We start from the raw sequence: 22,251 nt of genomic DNA, 5'->3' as shown, positions 1-22,251 counted from the left end.
CAAATGACTGCATTATTTCTTCTAAATTCTAGATTTTGATGTTTGCTTTATTCTGTCCTAAGTAGTCTTAGCTGTTTTTGCTCAAGTAAGTTTTTTCCATTTCAGTGAACGAGCCATTTTCCCCCACTTAAAGGGTGCTTATAGTTACAGTAGCATGGGTTTCTATTAACTCATTGAAGTGAAGGATGTCAAGTTTCCAGTCCTTTCTGTTGTTCATAGTTTCTCCTTTCACTAAAATTGGATCTATACTGCTGAATTGAGTGCAAACACCTTTCAGTTGCTTTCCTCTTTGTGTGTGTGTGTGTGTGTGTGTGTGTGTGTGTTCTGGGTGCTTGACTTATTCCTTTACTTACCCTACTTGCAGTTGGTTAATGTTAACCTGCTGGCTTTTAAACATCTAGTCAGAATACCTGGAATTGCTAGTGACTCAGAGCAGTAGGTATGTGCTGAAACGATCACTTTAGATGCCTATTCAGATTTACAAAAATGCTAAATAGGGCTTCTGTCCATATAATTCAGGTGCCCTTGAAATCCCTTAACCCAAGTGCAGGAATTTATCTTAAACAACCTGCCACAAACAATCTGCTCTTCTCCCTCAGTTTCCCACCCTTAAGTACAATACTTCCCGTTTCAAATTTTGGGAGATAAAAGATGAGCTTTGTAACATGCCTTGACAGTCATCAAATATGTGGAATCTACAAAAAATGGAAATTTTTATGTTCAGTTAAGATAGGTAGAATTGGGGTAATGATTCTCCTGCAGTATAGGTTCTCAACCTAGAGATCATAACCCTGCCCTTCCCGTATTCTTGAAAGTGAGGGCATTCTAGCTCCATCTTGGCTAGATGGCAGGGGGAGGAGTCCTGATGTAGAAAAAGTTGAGAACCACTGTCTTAAAGAAGTTTCTTGTATGTCAATATTAGTGATTTCTGTTTAATTCTTTCATCTTGCCACTTTTTTTCATAGCTTTCATGCCTAATGGTACCTCTCTAACAGGATTGGCCACATCGGGGGTGGGGGATAGGTGGACTATTTCATGGATTCAATAAAGGTGTCCAATTGTTCAGCAACAGTGGCTATTAAGACTATTGCTTTTCCTGAAGTGGTATGTTTGTACAAGGAAGATTAGGGACCTTAAGATAGAGGCTGTCAGGTTTTCACAGACTCACCCCCGTCTACACTACAAACAAATGTCTAACTGCCTCACTTGGGTGTGGAAAATCCACACGCCTGAACAACGTAGTTATATCAACCTAACCACTGATCTGTAGACAGTGATATGTCGACGGGAGGGCTTCTCCTGTTGACATAGTTACAACCTGCTGGGGAGGTGAAGTACCTATACTGATGTTAGAAGCTCTCCCATTGGTGTAGGTAGTGTCTTCACTAAGCACTACATTGGCACAGCTGCACTGGTGCAGCTGTGCCGCTGTAAATGTAGACACTCCCTCAGACAGCTCAGTTTCGACAGAAGAGTGTCGAAAGGTGAATATGTGATGGGAGTTGCTGTAGCTCATCTTCACACACAAAAGTCTACTATAGAACTAATAGGTTTTAGGCTCTAGAAACGTAAAAAGGCTAATATTAAACTTGTGCCAGTTGTTACAGTATTAGGGGACTAATTTTTTAAAATACAAGTTATGCACAACTAAAGGCAGTTTGTTGCATGTGCAAATGACCAGTTTGGTACATAACTAGCCCTTTGGGGAGTGTGCAAATACATGGTTTGGTAATATCTGCATGTGCACAAACTAAGCACACAATTGTGCGTGTGCTCTTGAAAAATTAACCTCTAAATATCAACATGTTTCTGCTATAAGCCTGCATGGATATGTCTCAACAGTGAGGGGAATCTTAAGGCTTGTAGCAGTTGTGGGTGTGAATATGGAGAGTGGAAGGGAAACTAATGTGATTAAAGCCAGGTCTACACTACAGAGTTATATCAGTATAACTGGTTTCAGAGTAGCAGCCGTCATAGCCCTGGTCTACACTAGGACTTTAGGTCGAATTTAGCAGCGTTAAATTGATGTAAACCTGCACCCGTCCACATGATGAAGCCCTTTATTTCGACTTAAAGGGCTCTTAAAATCGATTTCCTTACTTCACCCCTGACAAGTGGATTAGTGCTTAAATCGGCCTTGCTGGGTCGAATTTGGGGTACTGTGGACACAATTCAACGGTATTGGCCTCCGGGAGCTATCCCAGAGTGCTCCATTGTGACCTCTCTGGACAGCACTCTCAACTCAGATGCACTGGCCAGGTAGACAGGAAAAGAACTGCGAACTTCGGAATCTCATTTCCTGTTTGGCCAGCGTGGCAAGCTGCAGGTGACCATGCAGAGCTCATCAGCAGAGGTGACCATGATGGAGTCCCAGAATCGCAAAAGAGCTCCAGCATGGACTGAACGGGAGGTACGGGATCTGATCGCTGTATGGGGAGAGGAATCCGTGCTATCAGAACTCCGTTCCAGTTTTCGAAATGCCAAAACCTTTGTGAAAATCTCCCAGGGCATGAAGGACAGAGGCCATAACAGGGACCCGAAGCAGTGCCGCGTGAAACTGAAGGAGCTGAGGCAAGCCTACCAGAAAACCAGAGAGGCGAACGGCCGCTCCGGGTCAGAGCCCCAAACATGCCGCTTCTATGATGAGCTGCATGCCATTTTAGGGGGTTCAGCCACCACTACCCCAGCCGTGTTGTTTGATACCTTCAATGGAGATGGAGGCAACACGGAAGCAGGTTTTGGGGACTAAGAAGATAGCTCACAGCAAGCAACTGGAGAAACCGGTTTTCCCAACAGCCAGGAACTGTTTCTCACCCTGGACCTGGAGCCAGTACCCCCCCGAACCCACCCAATGCTGCCTCCTGGACCTGGCAGGCAGAGAAGGGTCCTCCGGTGAGTGTACCTTTTAAAATACTATACATGGTTTAAAAGCAAGCATGTGAAAGGATTACTTTGCCCTGGCATTCGTGGCTCTCCTGGATGTACTCCCAAAGCCTTTGCAAAAGGTTTCTGGAGAGGGCAGCCTTATTGCGTCCTCCATGGTAGGACACTTTACCACTCCAGGCCAGTAACACGTACTTGGGAATCATTGTACAACAAAGCATTGCAGTGTATGTTTGCTGGCATTCAAACAACATCCGTTCTTTATCTCCCTGTTACCCTCAGGAGAGTGAGATATCATTCATGGTCACCTGGTTGAAATAGGGTGCTTTTCTTCAGGGGACACTCAAAGGAGCCCGTTCCTGCTCGCAGTTTACCTGTGGCTGAACAGAAATGTTCCCCGCTGTTAGCCACGGGGAGGGGGGAGGGTTGAGGGGGTAGCCACGCGGTAGGGGGAGGCAAAATGCGACCTTGTCATGTTGTATGTATGTAATGTTAACAGCAAGGTTTACCCTGAAAGAGTGTAGCCACTGTTTTATAAAATGTGTCTCTTTAAATACCGCTGTCCCTTTTTTTTTTCTCCACCAGCTGCATGTGTTTCAATGATCACAGGATCTTCTCCTTCCCAGAGGCTAGTGAAGATTAGAAAGAAAAAAAAACACCCTTGTGATGAAATGTTCTCTGAGCTCATGCTGTCCTCCCACACTGACAGAGCACAGACGAATGCGTGGAGTGCAGGAAAGCACAAAATGACCGGGAGGAGAGATGACGGGCTGAAGAGAGGGCTGAAGCTCAAATGTGGCGGCAACATGATGAGAGGAGGCAGGATTCAATGCTGAGGCTGCTGGAGGACCAAACCAGTATGCTCCAGTGTATTGTTGAGCTGCAGCAAAGGCAGCTGGAGCACAGACTGCCACTATAGCCCCTGTGTAACCAACCGCCCTCCTCCCCAAGTTCCATAGCCTCCACACCCAGACGCCCAAGAACGCGGTGGGGGGGCCACCGGCCAACCAGCCACTCTGCCACAGAGGATTGCCCAAAAAAAAAGAAGGCTGGCATTCAATAAATTTTAAAGTTGTAAACTTTTAAAGTGCTGTGTGGCATTTTCCTTCCCTCCTCCACCACCCCTCCTGGGCTACCTTGGTAGTCGTCCCCCTATTTGTGTGATGAATGAATAAAGAATGCATGAATGTGAAGCAACAATGACTTTATTGCCTCTGCAAGCAATGATTAAAGGGAGGAGGGGAAGGTGGTTAGCTTGCAGGGAAGTAGAGTGAACCAAGGGGCGGGGGGTTTCATCAAGGAGAAACAAAGAGAACTTTCACACCGTAGCCTGGCCAGTCATGAAACTGGTTTTCAAAGCTTCTCTGATGCGTACCACACCCTCCTGTGCTCTTCTAACTGCCCTGGTGTCTGGCTGCATGTAACCAGAAGCCAGGCGATTTGCCTCAACCTCCCACCCCACCATAAACGTCTCCCCCTTACTCTCACAGATATTGTGGAGCACACAGCAAGCAGTAATAACAGTGGGAATATTGGTTTCGCTGAGGTCTAAGCGAGTCAGTAAACTGCGCCAGCGTGCCTTTAAACGTCCAAATGCACATTCTACCACCATTCTGCACTTGCTCAGCCTGTAGTTGAACAGCTCCTGACTACTGTCCAGGCTGCCTGTGTACGGCTTCATGAGCCATGGCATTAAGGGGTAGGCTGGGTCCCCAAGGATACATATAGGCATTTCAACGTCCCCAACAGTTACTTTCTGGTCTGGGAATAAAGTCCCTTTAACAGACCAGAGTTCCTGAAGATGCGAGCATCATGCACCTTTCCCGGCCATCCCACGTTGATGTTGGTGAAACATCCCTTGTGATCCACCAGAGCTTGCAGCACTATTGAAAAGTACCCCTTGTGGTTTATGTACTCGCCGGCTTGGTGCTCCAGAGCCAAGATAGGGATATGGGTTCCGTCTATGGCCCCACCACAGTTAGGGAATCCCATTGCAGCAAAGACATCCACTATGACCTGCACATTTCCCAGGGTCACTACCCTTGATATCAGCAGATCTTTGATTGCGTTTGGCTATTTGCATCGCAGCAGCCCCAACAGTAGATTTGATTCCCAACTGACCGGTAGCTGTCTGGCATTGCAAGCTTCCACAGGGCTATCACCACTCGCTTAACTGTGAGGGCTGCTCTCACCTTGGTATTCATGCGCTTCAGGGCAGGGGAAAGCAAGTCACAAAGTTCCATGAAAGTGCCCTTACGCATGCGAAAGTTTTGCAGCCACTGGGAATCGTCCCAGACCCGCAACACTATGCGGTCCCACCAGTCTGTGCTTGTTTCCCGAGCCCAGAATCGGCGTTCCACAGCATGAACCTGCCCCATTAGCACCATGATGCATGCATTGGCAGGGCCCATGCTTTCAGAGAAATGTGTCCATGTCCTGATCACTCACGTGACCGTGCTGACATCGCCTCCTCGCCCAGTATCGCTCTGCCAGGTTCTGGTGCTACATATACTGCTGGATAATGTGTGTGGTGTTTAATGTGCTCCTAATTGTCAAAGTGAGCTGAGTGGCCTCCATGCTTGCCTTGGTATGGCGTCCGCACAGAAAAAAGGCACGAAGCGATTGTCTGCCCTTGCTTTCACGGAGGGAGGGAGGGAACGGGGGCCTGACGATATGTACCCAGAACCACCCATGACAATGTTTTAGCCCCATCAGAGTGCTCCATTGTGACTGCTCTGGACAGCACTCTCAACTCAGATGCACGATTGTTTGCTGTTGCTCTGACGCAGGGAGGGGCGACTGAGGACACGGCTTATAGGGTTGGCTTCAGGGAGCTAAAATCAACGAAGGGGGTGGCTTTACATCAAGGAGTATTTCAGGCAGGACTTCATGGAGGGTTCCAATAAGAAATGGTTCTTATTGGAACAATGAGGTTAGTCTGGCCTCTGATTGATACGTGGCTAGATTTACCTTGTTGCACCTTCTCTGTGAGTGACTGCAGTGTGACCTAGAGGAATGAGTCTCCTAGATAGGGGAAGGGGGGGAAGCAAATGGGTACAAAACAAATCTGGTCTATTTCTTGTTTTGATCCACTCCATCTATCTTTTACATCTTTGGCGGGCAGCAGACGGTGCAGAAGGACTGCAAGCCATCCACATCTCATGGCCCTCAGCAGAAGATGGTGCAATACGACTGCTAGTTATCCTCATCTCTTGCCTGCCTGACAGAAGATGGTACAGCACGACTGCTAGCAATCCATATCGCCTGCCTGCTCACCATAAGACGGTTCAATAGGACTGACTGCAGGACTAAAGAGAATGACCTGGTCAAGTCACTCCAAACTTACTCCCTGCGCCCATGTCTGTCCAGGCGCTCCCGGCCGACGCAGCCAGGAGCACCTCGGACATGACGATGACGGCTACCAGTCATTTTGCACCGTCTGCTGCCAGAAGGCAATGGGTTGCTGCTACTGTGTAGCAATGCAGTACCGTGTCTGCCAGCACCCAGGAGACATACTGTGATGGTTATCTGAGCGGGCTCCATGCTTGCCGTGGTATGGCGTCTGCACAGGTAACTCAGGAAAAAAGGCGCAAAACAATTGTCTGCCCTTGCTTTCACGGAGGGAGGGAGGGAAGGAACGGGGGCCTGACGATATGTACCCAGAACCACCCGCAACAATGTTTTAGCCCCATCAGGCATTGGGATCTCAACCCAGAATTCCAATGGGCAGCGGAGACTGCGGGAACTGTGCGATAGCCACCCACAGTGCAACACTCCGGAAGTCGACGCTAGCCTCGGTACTGTGGAAGCACTCCGCCGAGTTAATGCACTTAATGCACTTAGAGCATTTTCTGTGGGGACACACACACTCGAATATATAAAACCGATTTCTAAAAAACCGACTTCTATAAATTCGACCTGATTTCGTAGTGTAGACATAGGCTTAGTCTGTATGCACAAAAAGAAAAGGAGGACTTGTGGTACCTTAGAGTCTAACAAATTTATTTGAGCGTAAGCTTTCGACTGAATGCATCCGATGAAGTGAGCTGTAGCTCACGAAAGCTTGTGCTCAAATAAATTTGTTAGTCTCTAAGGTGCCACAAGTCCTCCTTTTCTTTTTATCAGTATAACTATGTCACTTGGGTGTGAAAAATCCACATGCTTGAGTGATGCAGTTATACTGACCTAGCCCTCAGTGTAGACAGCACTAGGTCTGCAGGAGGGCTTTTCCTGTTGATATAGCTACTGTGTGTCATGGAGGTGAATTAGCTCCCGTTGGTGTAGTAGTCTTTACTGAAGTGCTACTAGCTGCACCGCTTCAGCATTTTAAGTGTAGACCTGCTCTAGAATAGTATTAAGGTAAAGTTGGTACTTACTGGTGGTTCAGTGGACAAGTGGTGTCTCCTCCCTCTGCCCTTTCCCCATATGTCTTTGAAGATAATATTGCATTAGAATACTGGAGCAGCAAAACTTAAGGCCTCCCCCTCCTTATTTTCCTTCCATTGTGAAAATACAACTACTTACCCCAGCTTGAAACTTGCTGGCATGCATTAAGTGTGCAAATGTGTCCCAAACTATTAGCGCAGCATGACTTCTTAAGCAGATGCTTAATTACTCACTTCACTGCTTTTGCCATGACTTCCTGCCAGTGCTCAGTGTTGAGTGTCTGTCTTCAGCACAACAGTTATATCTATAGGGACATGACATCAGCATTGATGTAACCAGTGAGGACAAAATGGCTCAACTTATGCATGCCCATTATGGGTATGTATGTAACCAGGAGCAACATTAGTTAAATTCTCTTTTGAGCTTTGGTGGTAGTATTGCAATGATGTGAGGAAGTTGAATCATCTGAGTTTGGGATGAGATGTAAGGTATTTACAATATGAGAACTTAATATAATGGTCTAAAACTGATTTTAGCAAAGTTTGTAATAAAGCACTTTAGGTAGCATAAAGTTTATTTTTACAAATGCATTCTGATGAATACTATACACCTAGAAAATTATAGCATTGGGAATGTTTTAAGCCAATTTTAATAGAGAAACTCAAGACAGTAGTAGAGAGAAATAAGGTTATTTCCTGACTTAATCTTGAATGGTTTTGCTAAGTTTGTGGCTATAATTGTTTATAATAAACTTAAAAGCTTGATAGACTTTTTCAGTAATAAAAGCTGGTCTAAAGTACAGTCTAAATATTCACGTACTGAAACGAGTTTAGTTTGCAGATTGTCCAAAAACAAATATTTATTGTGTAGTCTCAACACAAGTACGTATATATTATATTATTATATAATTTTTCTTAAAAGTATCTATATTTGGAGTCAAGGCTGTGGAGCAGTGGCAAGGAACATGGTACACCTGATATTGAGAGCAGAGAGTCTCATATTGGAGGTTTTATGTGCTGGCCCAAATATTGAGGGCTTCTGCCAGGAAGCATGTGTATATGATGCAGTTCTGCTGATACACGGATATGTTGATTGTGTGTTTAAAAATGTGATGCGTTGCTTTTACTGTCATTCATTCATATTGTAGAAAGAAATGCTATTTAATCTTTAACTGGTCCTTACCTGGAGTCTTTACTGTCTGTCTTATTTTTAGGCAACAGAAAGGTCTTATTAGTTTCAGTCAGACTGCAAAATCAAATCTACACTTGAGACATACAGTGACATGAGACCTATAAACATACACTTGCCAAAGACACACATGCAGTAAGCATGTATGCTCTGTTTTTACTTGGAAAGTAACCATAATTGGCATACATTCATTCCTGAAATGGGAAGAATTAGAAATATTGAATGTTAAGTTACCTATAAGCCAAATAACTTGTCATATGACCCTTCAGTCATATCACTTCATTCTTTTGTTTTACGATAATGCTCAAACAGGATTATAAAATATAATTCAGTATTTGAGATGCACATGTTTTAAAGTAGGCCATTGTGGCTGAGTAGTTTTTACAAAGTAGGTAATGGTGAGCAGTATATATAACTCGGGGTCGACAACCTTTTAGAAGTGATGTGCCAAGTCTTCATTTATTCACTTTTAATTTAAGGTTTCGTGTGCCAATAATTCATTTTAACGTTTTTTAGAGGGTCTCTTGCTATAAGTCTACATATTATATAACTAAACTATTGTATGTAAACAAGGTTTTCAAAATGTTTAAGAAGCGTCATTTAAAATTAAATTAAAATGCTGATCTTACACTGCTGGCCCGCTCAGCCTGCTGCCGGCCTGGGGTTCCAGCTGGCAAGGGGCCGGCAGCCAGAACTCCAGACCAGCAGCGGGCTGAGCGGGGCTGGCGGCCGGTCTGGGGGTCCATCCGCTGGCTCCTGCCGGCCCCGCTGCCGGTCTGGGGTCCCAGCCCTGTCCACATAGAGTAGGTACCTACCTTCTCCCTGGTTCTAGCCATTCTCTTCCTCTCTCTGCACTGAGATGAGGATGGGAGTGTGCTGAGCACAGGGCTGGGGGTTGGGGTGCAGGGTCTGGCCAGGAGCTAGAATGAGGGAGGGGGCTCAGGGTTGGGGCAGGAGGTCTGGGTGTGGAGCGCTTACCTCGGCAGCTCCCATTTGGTGCTCAGGGTGTGGGTGGGGATGTGGGGGGTGCACAAGTCAGGGCATGGAGTGTCGGGGTGCAGGAGTCGGGGCTGGGTGTGTGTGTGTGGGGGGTGCAGGAGTCAGGGCAGAGGGCTGGGTGTATGTGTGTGTGTGGGGGTGCAGGAGTCAGGGCAGAGGGCTGGGTATATGTATGTGGGGGGGTGCAGGAGTCAGGGCAGAGGGCTGGGTGTATGTGTGTGGCGGGGTGCAGGAGTCAGGGCAGAGGGCTGGGGGTGTGTGTGTGTGGGGGGGGTTGTGGGGGTGCTCCCAGCCCCCTGTCCTGAGTGGCTCACGACAGGGGGCTGGAGGGGATATGTCGATTCCACCCCCTTCCACAAGGTCCCCGGAGCAGAGAGCGTGAGCGCGCTGTGGCTCCGCTTTTCCCTCTCCCCCTCCGTAGCAAGGGTTGTCAGCTGATCGGTGGCAGGGAGGGAGAGAAGGAGGGGCAGGAACCCAGCACACTGGGGGACAAGGGAGAAGTTTGCCTGCCCTGCAAGGAGAGAACAGGGGGGTGGAGAAGAGCGGGCTGGGCCGGGCAGGATTTTAGTGGCACGCTGCTGTCTGCTGGGGTCCCTGACAGACAGCAGCGTGCCATTGAAAATTGGCTCACATACCGTGTTTGATTTTTTTTTTTTTTCCTCATTTTCATCTGGAATATCTTTACACTTCTTGCACTTGTCTTTAAATTATAATGTTCCATCTGGAAAATAGCCTCAGTTCCTCCATAACATAAGGCTTCAGTGGAGAGACTTTTTGAAATAGTTAAAGATCTCTAACTGAATAAAGGATAGTTTGGAGAGATTAGCATGGCTGTGGCTGTGTCTACACTACAAGTTACTTTGTTCACACTTCTGAGTGAAGTAAATTATACCAATCTACAGGTCTTCACCAGAAGCCCTACATTGGTGCAGCTGCGCTGCTGTAGTATAGATATAGCCTGAATACTATTGGGAAGTCACATTTAGGGAATATCTACTTAACATTTTGGAGCGAGCCTTCTAGCCCAGGTTGATGGATTCAGACTATTGGGGCTTGGACTAGTCCTCTAAAAGTAGCTGTAGAAACAATGTTTTGAAGTTGCGGCTCGCACTCTGAAGACCAACCTTCCTCCTGTAGGCTTCAGAGCCCGAGCTGCGACTTCAAAGTACTGTAGTGAATCCATCCTCGTAAGAGCTGGTAGTTAGGCTGATGCAAGAATTCTTCCATTAACATAGCAGTGTCTGTAATGGGGCTTAGGTTGGCATACTTTTTCTCACCCAAGAGAGAGGTCGAACTAGCTGTCAGTCAGGGGTGTTAACTAAGTTTTAGGTGTGGACCAATCCTAAATCTCTAAATGTAGAGTTCAGTCCTATACTCTTGATATTGATCTGCTTGCAGCAGGGAAATACTAACATGTTTAGTCTGCATACAAAAGAGGCAATTCTGAAGCATATTTCTTAATGTTTGGGTATCCTTAAATGTATTGGACCACTGTATCCGCTTCCCCTAAGCAATAGTAGCTGTGAATCTGATTTTTGGCCAGGGGGTGGGGAGAATAACTGACTCGGAGGATGAGTGAGCCCTAGTTTATACTACAAACCTATGATGGTATAACTACATTGCTCGGGTGTAGAAGATACCGACCTAACCCCTGGTGTAGATAACTCTGTCGACAGGAGGACTTCTCCCATTGACATAGCTACTGACTCTTAGGGAGGTGGAGTACCTGTGCTGACAGGAAAAGCTCTCCTTTTGGCATAGGTAGTGTCTTCGCTATGTGTTACAGCAGCACAGCGTCATTGGTGCAGCTGCGCTGCCATAGTGCTGTAAGTGTAGACAAGCCCTAGGAATAATGACTCTCTAGAGAGCAATTGTATGGCATAAACTACTAAATCCGCTAAAAAGCTGAAGTAATAGAATGCATCTGCAGTTATATAGTGCATTTTTTAAAAAAAAAACAAACACGAAATATGCAGTTGAATGACAATTGGGTGGAGTGAATTGCTTGTAAGAGAATAAATCTGAGTGGACTTCAGAATCTTACTAACGTGCAAGAGTCCTGTCACGTTTTCAGCTTGCTGCCCTTCCCATGTTTAAAGTGGACTATTTTCGTATAGGTTTTTATATATAACCTTTTTATTTTTTTTGCTAGGATCGGAAGCTGTCAAAGTCAGAGCGACAGAGATTTAAAGAGGAAGCTGAAATGCTGAAAGGGCTCCAGCATCCTAATATTGTTCGGTTCTATGATTCCTGGGAGTCTACAGTGAAGGGAAAGAAATGTATTGTTCTCGTGACGGAACTTATGACATCTGGAACGTTGAAAACGTAAGTGAGCTCAAGCACAAGAGGGGTGTGTGATAATGATTAGCCATGAGATCAGAAAGTTGAAATAAAATGGAAACCAGTGTTTCTTTTCATAATATCTAAGGCCAAAGACCCATTGCTGGAAGGGAGGCAAACTAAAGCTTTCTCTGTAATCCTAAAATTACTGCTCAAGTTGGATGCTATTAGCCCCATAATTAGAGTAATTGGCCATCCTTTGAGGTAGTGAGATTGATAAATTGTCTCATACCACTTTCTAGTATACACAGGCAGAAAGTTATATTTAATTTCAAGGATTGAGGATACAAGCAGTGATCCTATTAGTGTCTTTTCTCCTGCTGATAATAGCTCATCTTAACTAATTAGCTTCTTACAGTTTGTATGGAAACTTCCAACTTCTGTGTGTGTGTGTATATGTATATGTTCCATTCTATGCATCCGATGTAGTGGACTTCAGCCCACAAAAGCTTATGCACTAATAAATTTGTTAGTCTCTAAGGTGCCACAAGTACTCCTGTTCTTTTTGCGGATACAGACTAACATGGCTGCTACTCTGAAACCTATTAGTCTCGTTGTATCTCCCCCGCCCCCGTCTTACACTTAAAATGTAGTGGTGTTACAGCCATCTTTGTCCCAGGATATTAGAGACAAGGTGGGTGAGGTAATATCTTTTATTGGACCAACTTCTGTTGGCGAAAGACAAACTTTTGAGCTTGAACAGAACTCTTTGAGTTTCCTAGCCCTGTAGAAGAGCTCTGTGTAAGCTGGGGGTGGGGGAGATACAGAGAGACTAATATGATCACTGCTTGTATCCTCAATCCTTGAAATTAAAAACAAGACAATAAAAACAATTTTTTCTGCCTGTGTATACTAGAAAGTAGTTTGAGACAATTTATCAATCTCACTACCTCAAAGGATGGCCCATTACTCTAATTATGGGGCTAATAGCATTGAACTTGAGCAGTAATTTGGGGCAGGGACTGCTTCTTTTGTACAGTGCCTAGCATAGTCAGGCCCTGATATTTGATTGGGGTCTCTGGGTGCTACCGCAATACAAATAATGCCTAGAAGTAAGAAAAGTTATTTGAAAAGCTTTTTATTTAATGAAAAATTTATGGGGAATTTCTAAAGTCATTTCTGAAAGTAAGTGTCTGAACTTCCAGACTGTAATTGAGCTCTCTGTGAAACTGTAAATCTGTTTTAAGCCTGAGCTGAAGTGAGCATTAGGAAATTGAGTTGCAAGGAAGCCCTCTAGTGGTGACTACAAGCTTACAGAGGACATTATACTTCAGTGCAGCTTTGCAACTTCCCTCGGTTTAGGCTAGACATAATTGGGTGTTCATTGAACATGTGCACAGTTTTTGCCCATTTGGAACTGGAAATCTTTAAAATTGTGGTGTGTGTGTGGCTTTTTTTGGGGGGGGGGTGAGTGGGTAATGAAGAAGAGATTAAATAATTCATTTAATTGTCCTTTTAAGTCTTTAACAGGACTTGAATTCTAGTGAATAAATAGAGCTGGAAACAGTCTGTGTAAACAAGTTCATAATCCATTCAGTCAAAATACCCTGACGTGCTTGTTTTTGTGAGGTTTACTGATGGCCACAAATCAACACAGAGCAGGAAAAATACCTTTTTTCAATGAGAATTCTAGATTATGTTCGTAGGGGAAGTGCTTATCCCTTGTGCTGCATCTGTTTCTCTGAAATGTTACAATCATGAATGCTTTTCTACCTGTGCCATGCCAAGGAACTGTTCAGGAAAGGGTTGTCTCTCTCATCTACCCCCGTCTCTCTTCTCTCCTCCCCCCCCACCTCTGGTGGTTCAGCCTTCAAACAAGGCTATGCTCTAGGTTTATTGTTATAGATCCTTAATGTAGACTAGTTGTTGGCCTGTTGGAAAGATTTGAGGTGGTTGTCACAGTTCAGGGCAGTTGCACCTGTATTTCCCTGCTGTGGTACAGCAAGGGCACCTGCTCCCGGCCCCTAAACTGTCCCTTTTCATGGGTGGAGACATGGCTTTCTCCCCCTCTGGACTGTGCTATTTCCAGGCTGAACACTTCCCTACCTTCGCTGTCTCATTCCCCAGTATAAGAGTGCTTTGCTTCTCTGCTCCAAGGTGGTACATAGTATACATGCCCAGAGTTTTAAATTACGAAACTGCTTTTATGAACAATCACATTTTTTCTCAAGGTAAAAGCATTACAGCGAAAACACTTCAAAAACAGTAAAAGAATCTACACATGTTAATAAGCTTACCAGACATCACCCCCTCACTCCAAGAAGGGCCCAGGGTGGTGATTAGTCCTTCAAATCCTGCCTCTCCCCCCCAGTTTTTCATTTGGACACAAGTTGATCACATCTTCAGCTCAAACACACACACCTAAGTCTTATGGGCAGGGCCGTCCTTACCCATATGCCAAGTACGCATCTGCGTGCTGCTCCAGCCCCTGCTCCAGCTCTTCCCCATGGCCCCTCCCCCCACTCCACCCCTTCCTCTGAGGACTGCGGCAGGGGTGTGGCCTACCCTGTGTTCACCAGGCAGCAGGAAGTGGAGCGATCTGGCCCCAGCTCGCTCCACTCCGCTGGCTTCCAGTCATGCCATGGGTGAGTGCTGAGGGCTGGTTCCCCCCCCCGCCAAGGCTAGGAGCCAAGGGAGCAAAGCAGAGTGGAATGGGCTGGGGCCGGGTCGGTCCACTTCCTGCCGCCCTGTGAGTGTGGGGTCGGGCCTGCCCTCCACTCACCGGGTGGCAGGAAGTGGAGCAACCCGGCCCCAAACTGCTCAGCTGTCCCGTGCTGGGGGGGGCACTTTTCCTCCCCTGCCCCACAACCTGCTCCTGCCCCCCAGGAAGGCCTGGGGCCAGCTGCCCACCCTCCCCTACGGTGGGGCTGCGTAGGGCACCAAAATGGCTAGGGACGACTCTGCTAATGGGGTTGCAGTGGGCCAAAGACCTTCCAACCTTCCCTAAGGATTGGGGCTCCCTAGGTTCTATCTGTCTGCTGGATCAGAGGGAAGGCTGAGAGTCCTTTTTAACTCAGGCTATTTAACTGAAAGTCCCTTCTTTCTGTTGATCCCTGGATAATCTAGTTCGATTAATCTATATGCGAGACTCTTTCCAGGTGGTAGCTCGGAGGAGGTGATACAACCTGAGTGAATTTGCTTAACTATCTCCTGCTGTTCTTAGTTCCTGGAAGGTTGTGGTCTCCCTCATGGAATTACATACAATCCATTGTTAGTACATAAATATTTGCATTTTTAATTAAAAAAAACTCCTAAAATACTTAAACTTAATTCAGTATTATATTAAAGTGGTGTCTCTAATAAATGAATGGCTCTGCAGAGCCTTTCTTGTGAGAAATACAGTTGAAGTCTTGACATAAAGCTCTGGATATGCACCCATGTTTCAAGTGTGTTAGGAGAGAATTTGGTGCATTCTATTTGTTTTTGCAATTGGCATTTGGGAATAAAGTTTTAGTGTTAGGTTGAGTTGTTGGAAGTTTTTTCAGATGGATGGAAGGGTTTTGGCACTTGAGGAATTGTGAGAGGCAGGAAAGGACTGGATGTTTATACTAAAACAAGTAAATAGTTAACAATGACACTTAAAGATAATTTAGGTTGCAGACATAATCCATTATGCTGAATGGGTCAATTAACATCTTTCCAATCTGCAGACGCAAGAAAAGGTAACAAATTTTTTTACACTGTATAAGTCTGAACCGTTCTTGTTTGTCTTGTTCCAGGTTACACACATCCTAGTTGGTAGGCTATGCTGATTGCTAGTGATGCCAATATTTCTGCCTCTCTATTTTGTATCTTACACGTTTTTGAAACCAGATCTCCCTTCTGGGTGGTTACACATCCTTTCATCATTTGTTCGGGTTTGACAACAGTTTTCTGCCCCAGAATCTCTCCAGCCCATGAGTCTTCCCATTAACCTTCTGTTCCCACTGGGGATCAGATGAGTCTGAGCCCAGGACAGTACAACAGGACAAGCACACTAGTTCCTGAAGTGGGAGCCTATCTGCCACCGCACCATGTGCCCCAGGCTGTGTAACTGCTTTCCTCTAAAAGTTCATTCACATAGTTGACTCTCTGGACAGAAGGAATAGAAAACTTTTAGGTGAAACATCTTAATCATCATTTTACTGGATCAGATTTGGAAACTTAAATGGACTGAGCTTCCGCATTGCCTAATGGGAAGATAACTCAGTCCTGGCTTACCTCAATTCATGGGTGGCAGGTACAATAAGCCAGGGGAGGCGCTGCCTCTCCTGGTGCTGCTGTGGCCACTGGACCCCTGGTTGTGGGGTTTGGTGGTGAAGTTTTTGCTTTATTATGCCCTATGCAGGTTCTGGAGCGGCTGAGGAGGCACATACCGCCTCCTCAGCAGCCTTGAAACCTGCATGGGGCATATCAAAAACATCTTATGCAGATGCTTTTCCCCTGGCTAGTGGGCAGGTTGGGTCTGGGGAGGGGAGGCACCGCTGCAGCCAGCCCCAGGCTCCTCCAGGCATGGGAGGCTTGGCTCAGCTCAGCTCAGGGCTTCAGCCAGCTCGGCTAGGGCTCCTCCGGGCAGGGGAGACTCGGCTCAGGGCTTTGGCCAGTCATGCTGGGGCTCCTCTGCTTTGGCCAGTTGTGCCGGGGCTCCTCTGCTTGGGGGGGCACTGGGCTGCAGCTGGCCTGGGGCTCTTCTGGTCAGGTGTGGGGGTTGAAGGGGCTCGGGGCTTCGGCCAGCCCAGAGCTCCTCTGGGCTGGGGAGGGAGGCTCAGGGCTCCTGCGGCCGGAGGGCCGGGGGGTAATCCTGATGACCCTTTTGGTTTGGACTGTCATTTAGCTAAACTCCATGAGTAGGGCCTTACCAAATTCATGCTTCAGAGCCCAGTTGTGAAAGCAGCCGCTGCGAAGTTTCCTGGAGCTGGAAGAGGCTCCCGGAGGTGGAGGTAGGCCTGATCTCCCCATTGCTGCTGGGAGCACCCTAACCAGGGATCCTAATTGCTAGTCAGGGCTAGTGGTGGATTAACACATGGGGCCTGTGCCCAGGGGCCCCAGACAATTTGAAAAATGGGTGCCCAGCCCTGGCAGGAGCCATGGGGTGGAAGCTCCAAACCCCAGCAAGAGCTGCAGGGGCTGAAGCCCGAAGCTCAGGTGCTCTGAGTGGAGCCATGGGGGCTGAAACCCCAAGCTCTGGCAGGAGCCAGCAGGAGGGGCAGAAGCCTGGAGCCGGGCAGAAACCGTGGTGGGGTAGCAGCCCTCAGCCTGAGCACCTCAAGTCCCAGCTGGCGCCATGGGGGTGGCAGCAACCCCAAATCTGGGCAGGAGCGGTGGAGGGGGGATGGGGTGGAGCTGTGGGGCATGGCAGCTCACAGCACAGGTCCCTGAGCTTGGGCAGGAGCTGCAGGTGTGGAAGCCCTGAGTCCCAGCTGGAGCCTGGGCACAAGGCATGTGGGGAGGGAGTGGAAGCCCCGGATCTCCAGCGCCCTGAGCCTGGGCAGGAGCTGTGACGGGGCGGGCGGTGGTGGCAGCAACCCTGAAGTTTGGGCATCCCAAGCCTTGGTGGTGGAGACGGCCCTGAGCTGGGCAGGAGCTGTGGGGGCTGGAGCTGCTGGGGGTGGCAGCCCTGAGCCCTGGCAGGTCTGTAGCCCTGGCAGGAGCTGCAGGGGTGTGTGGGAGAAGCAGTAGCCTGGGGCTGCAGCAGGCCTCAGCCTGGGTGTCCTGAGCCCAGTGCCCTGAGCACTTGCAGGAGCTGCGGGGGGCAGAAGCCCCCCACCCGGCGACCTGACCCACAGCAAGAGCCACAGAGGGTGGAAGCCCGGAGTCCAGCTCTGGGGCTGCTGCAACGCAGAAGTGAGGGTGGTACATCCTCACTTCTGCACTGCCTGTGGAGGTGGGTCTGGTCTTCCTCCGATAACAGCTGTGCAGGGGAAGGACAAGTCCTGTGCCTCCCCAGGCCGGCTGATTTCGGGAAGATCAGATTTGATGGGAAGGGCTTATTTGCAGTCCTTGACATGTTTTTCACAGTCATGAAATTGGTAGGTCCCTAGCCATGAGGGAGACTTACCAGTCTCACAACTTTATGCTGCTACCCATGACGGTAGTGTCTGAGTGTCTTCCACATTAAATTGCTATAGCAAGTTGCCTAGTGGACTTCATAGCCTTCTGCTCATTTCCTTTATCTGAATGTGGGAAAGTCTGCTTTATTGTAGGGCTGTACTCTGGCTTTTTTGAGAGGGATTGGGAAGCGGTCATCACAACCTATTTTGATTTTTTTTTCCTTAAAGTTTCTAATACAGCAAGAGAATAACTGTGTTTGTAGACTCTTATGGCTTTAATTTCATGTTACTTTTTAGGCCCTAATCCTGCTAAGGAATCTGCCTGTCCAAGTCCTAATGAACGTCAGGGTTGTCTGTAACTAAAATAAAACATATTTCCATATCTTTGGCAGAATTTGAAAGGGACGGTCAAATTTGTCTGTTAGTTTTGTTTTGTAAAGCAAGCCTATAACATTCTAAAGAAATAGTTTTACTAAATAAATTCTAAATAAGTAGTTTATTAAATAAGACCTGCAGTGTTCACATGCATTCAAATGGGCTGCAAACAAAACTAAATTATCTGGTCTATTTTCATTGTGAAAGATTAGAGAAGTGTAAAGAGCATAAATATAATTCAGGTTTAAAACTATTTTAGGTTTAATTTAAATTATCTAACAGGTCAGGATACTTAATGTGGCTTTTTAAAAACTAATGTTCATCTAAGAACTGCTTCTTAAAGCCAATGAAATGTTCATTGCTGTTTTTTTAAAAGAGAGATGCAGTGTTGAGTTGGCTGAGCCATTTATAAGACAAAGATATTCAGTTTTCAAAACTATGTTTAGAAATGGTGTTCTCTTTCTCCGTTAACTGAATGGGGCTCACGTAGCTCAGAGGAAGGATTGCACTTTTATGTCAAAGACGAGACTTCCTGCTGGTTCTCTTTAAACAAAATTTAACTGTTAAAAATAAAAAATGACTGTGACGGGTTCCCCCCAGGGTGCCACCTGGAACTGGGGTATCACTGAGCCCCCCTGACCCACCAGCCTGGGCTCCCTTTACATTGTACTGCTGTGACAAGCTGCCCAGACCACATACAAGTAGGGACACACCCAGCTGCAGTTACATGCAGACGCTGTGATCTTCCCTGCATGGGAAGACTCCAGCTAGGGAACTTCCCAGCTACTCAGGAACGCATCCCCTTTGGAGTGTAAACCCAAAATTATACGGTCTTGCGCTGCACAGGGAACTATACAGTGTAAGCTCATTAAATTTTCCCCCTTCCTCAATGTGAAGAGGAATACACAACAGCTTTCTGCCCCGAGTTACGACTCCCACACACTGGTTTTAGACAAAGCAAAAACAAGTTTATTAACTACAAAAAATAGATTTTTAGGTGATTATAAGGGATAGTAAACAGATCAAAGGAGCTTACCTAGCAACTAAACAAAATATGCCTAATACTCCGAACTTCAGATTCAAAAAGTTCCATGATACAAATAGGATAATCATATTCAGTAAATCATAACCTTTTCAATGATACCTCACATGATTTATCTTGCATAAAATACATTGATTGTCATAATTATATTATAATATCACTGAAGAATATGGGGTGCAGTATTCTGTGAAAAGGTCTAATACAGTTGTGTGGCTTTTTCTGCTTGGGTTTTACTTTCAAAATATTGGGAATGTCCATTTTGGCCTTGTTGAGGGAGTCTCAGTGTAGCAGACTCACACTTTAGTTGAAGGAGAGGATGCCCAGTTTTTACAAATATGACCGTTTTCCAGGAATGATAGTGCCAACAAAAACAAACCAAGTTCTAAACAGTCTGACTAAAATCCCTTCTCCTTTCAGTTGTTCAGCTTTCATTCATCTCTTGTGGTGATAGTTCTCTAGTTTCTACAGTCGTCATTTTTCCAGGCTAGACTATCTGACTTTCTAGTATAAAAATCAAGCAGTGAGGAGAAAATAACCTTTTCAGGTCCTTCATACACCATAAAGGGATTAAGACCATTTCCCCCCCCCCCCTTGCAGGTAGTCTTTTAAACGAATACTTAACAATGCACAGTTTGCAAATCTGACTTTCCATTTGTTCGGATTTGCTGCTGATGTCCGAAACAATGTAATTACTGTTAGGATAGCAGGTATTTGCCTGGTAACTAATGTTTTAAGATGCATTGTCTCCATTAGAAATGGACTAGAGTAACGTTTTCTTTTTCCTTTTAAAATGTTGTCTGTGTGAGGTTTAAAAGTGACGTGATTGGTAACTTATGACAGTGTTTTTGGAAACCTTACATCAATCTTGCAGGGATGCAGGATGATATGAGCCCAGTTCCTTTAGGAGTGAGGAGCTGGCAATAGACCAGCATATTTGAGAATCAAGAATGTAATTGGAGATCCCAAAAGCTGAACTAGAGTGCAACTACCATTTGACCCTTGGAACAGGCATTAAAGAGATGAATGACTGTGTCAGTAGCAAAAAGTATTTTGGCCAAAATCATGAGTGGTAGCTGATATGAACCAGAGCCTCTTTCATTCTTTCTTCCTGGACTTGCTTTCTTTCTGCCCTTGTTCTCTCATTAAATTGTGCTCTGATTTCCCTCTGGATGTGGCTCCTGATTGCTTTTACAGAGCTGTTTTACAGCAGGATTATCACTAGGAGCTTGATTTCAAGGACTTTCTTTGAACCAGAGGAATTGTAGTAATGGGAATTAATGTCTGAGCTTATGCAAGCACTGGTCCAAATGATTTAATCAAGACCAGTTCTTCTAATGAAGTGTATACACAGAAACCAGCACTCACATTGGTGGTCTGGGGTAAACATGATAATCCCAGTCTTGTAGCATCACATAGTACTGACCTCGGTGCTGGTCTTAGGAATTAGGACAACTGTCTTGGAGTGGTGCAGGAGACAGCTTTCTCAAGGATTGGTCCAAGACTGGAATAAACTAGGAACCATCACAAATGTCACCACCTTCCTCTGCATGTGCAAAGCACATTTCTTCAACCTTTCTTTCTCTAAACACACAGCCACGTGTACGTTTTTAAAACTAAGAAAACCTTACACTGCATACACAATTCTCCTCCTAGGGAGAAGATGAGAACACCAACCCATGCATGACAGATGTTAGTCATATTACTTAATGCACTACTTGTTGGTGTTCAGAGACAATGGTGATGAGGTTGGTATAAAAACCTGTATAGAAGTGGACACAGATGAAGCCTGTTAACAAGCCTGGAAACAAAAGTTCCATCTCTGGCCTGACTCTTGTATTTAGACCTTTTTGAAACCCATGTCAGAGACCAGCAATAGAGTGTCAAGAAACTTGAGACTGTGCCATGTCTTCTCTGAAAGGTGGTTTGGATTTGTTGAATTTGTACTGTCCACTCAGTAGAGTGCATCCTTGGGACTAAAAGGTCCCTCCATCTTTCCAGTGTTCTGTAATGAGTCCAGATGGTGTTTTCAGTTGGGTTTTAAGTGATCAAATCCTTTCCTACATCTCTTGAGAGACCTTTGAGAGCAGCTAACTTGATTAGTCAAGTTGAGGCAAGTTTGAACTGTACCCTAGGTCCCTGGCTGAGTTGCTTGGATTAATATTTCAATAGCTGAGTGGTTGCTGTGGTGACTTAATAGCTGTCACTCACTGCCCAACAAAACTTCTATTCATTCAGAATTTGACATTCTCCAGTGTTCTTTTCCTCTGCTGTGTCCAGGAAAAGGCATATTTATATAAGATAGTGGTCAGAACTAGCTACTTAAACACTACATTAGAGGAAAAATGAATGGTGGGCAGGGGGCGGGGGAGAATAGCTTTGCTGAGCCAGTGGTGCAGCATGGAAGATATCAATTTTAATAAGGAATAATTGGAAATAAAGGGTTTTAGAACCTGAATAAAAAAAAGTGAAACCTTCAGCTATCTGCATTTGAAGTCATATTGTGTCAAATCAGCAATTTTTACAACTATAGAATTGGAGTTCCATTTTATCCATCAGAACATTCAGCAGTTACCTCCTGGGTAGTAAACAAATTTAAACAGCAAAATGTAAAGTAACTAGATAGGCTAAGCCAGCTCTTAGGCTCACTAAAAATATGTACTTTATATGGAGGTTAGCTTGGCAACTTGCTTAAAGACTCTGGTCACATTGGGGCGTGTAGGCAGACTTAAAGTAGAAGGCAAAGCTGAGATTTGGTAGAGGACAGAACTAGCTATTTATGAATTCTTGAAATCTAACTAGTGTCTTTCCTCTTCTGAAAGTTTTAAAGAACTGCAGTCCTGCCTGTCAGCAGGACCAAACTAATGTAGCTGTCTAAAAGACAGCATGAAATCTATTTGAGTCACAGCTGTTGCTGTCCACCCTTGCCAAGGAGGGGAATGATCAGTGGATCTGCAGAGCCAGAGAGTCACCATTCCTGTCCTGCCTATCTCCAAAAACCTGCTTGCTGCT

General features: G+C 45.8%; 1 protein-coding gene across 11 annotated transcripts in view; it reads left to right on the top strand.

The window, feature by feature from the left end:
* WNK1 (WNK lysine deficient protein kinase 1) overlaps positions 1-22,251 on the top strand; it is a 171,004-nt gene that overhangs the window by 47,768 nt on the left and 100,985 nt on the right. For all 11 annotated transcript variants that reach the window (XM_073320462.1, XM_073320396.1, XM_073320378.1 and 8 more), the window contains exon 2: positions 11,609-11,781. In XM_073320462.1, coding sequence (XP_073176563.1) covers positions 11,609-11,781 — 173 coding nt within the window. The remainder of the gene's footprint in view (positions 1-11,608; positions 11,782-22,251) is intronic.

This window comes from Lepidochelys kempii, chromosome 1 (assembly GCF_965140265.1).
Source record: "Lepidochelys kempii isolate rLepKem1 chromosome 1, rLepKem1.hap2, whole genome shotgun sequence".
Lineage (NCBI taxonomy): Eukaryota > Metazoa > Chordata > Testudines > Cheloniidae > Lepidochelys > Lepidochelys kempii.
The sequence above is the reverse complement of the archived record's forward strand: the minus strand, read 5'-3'. Positions and strand labels throughout refer to the sequence as shown.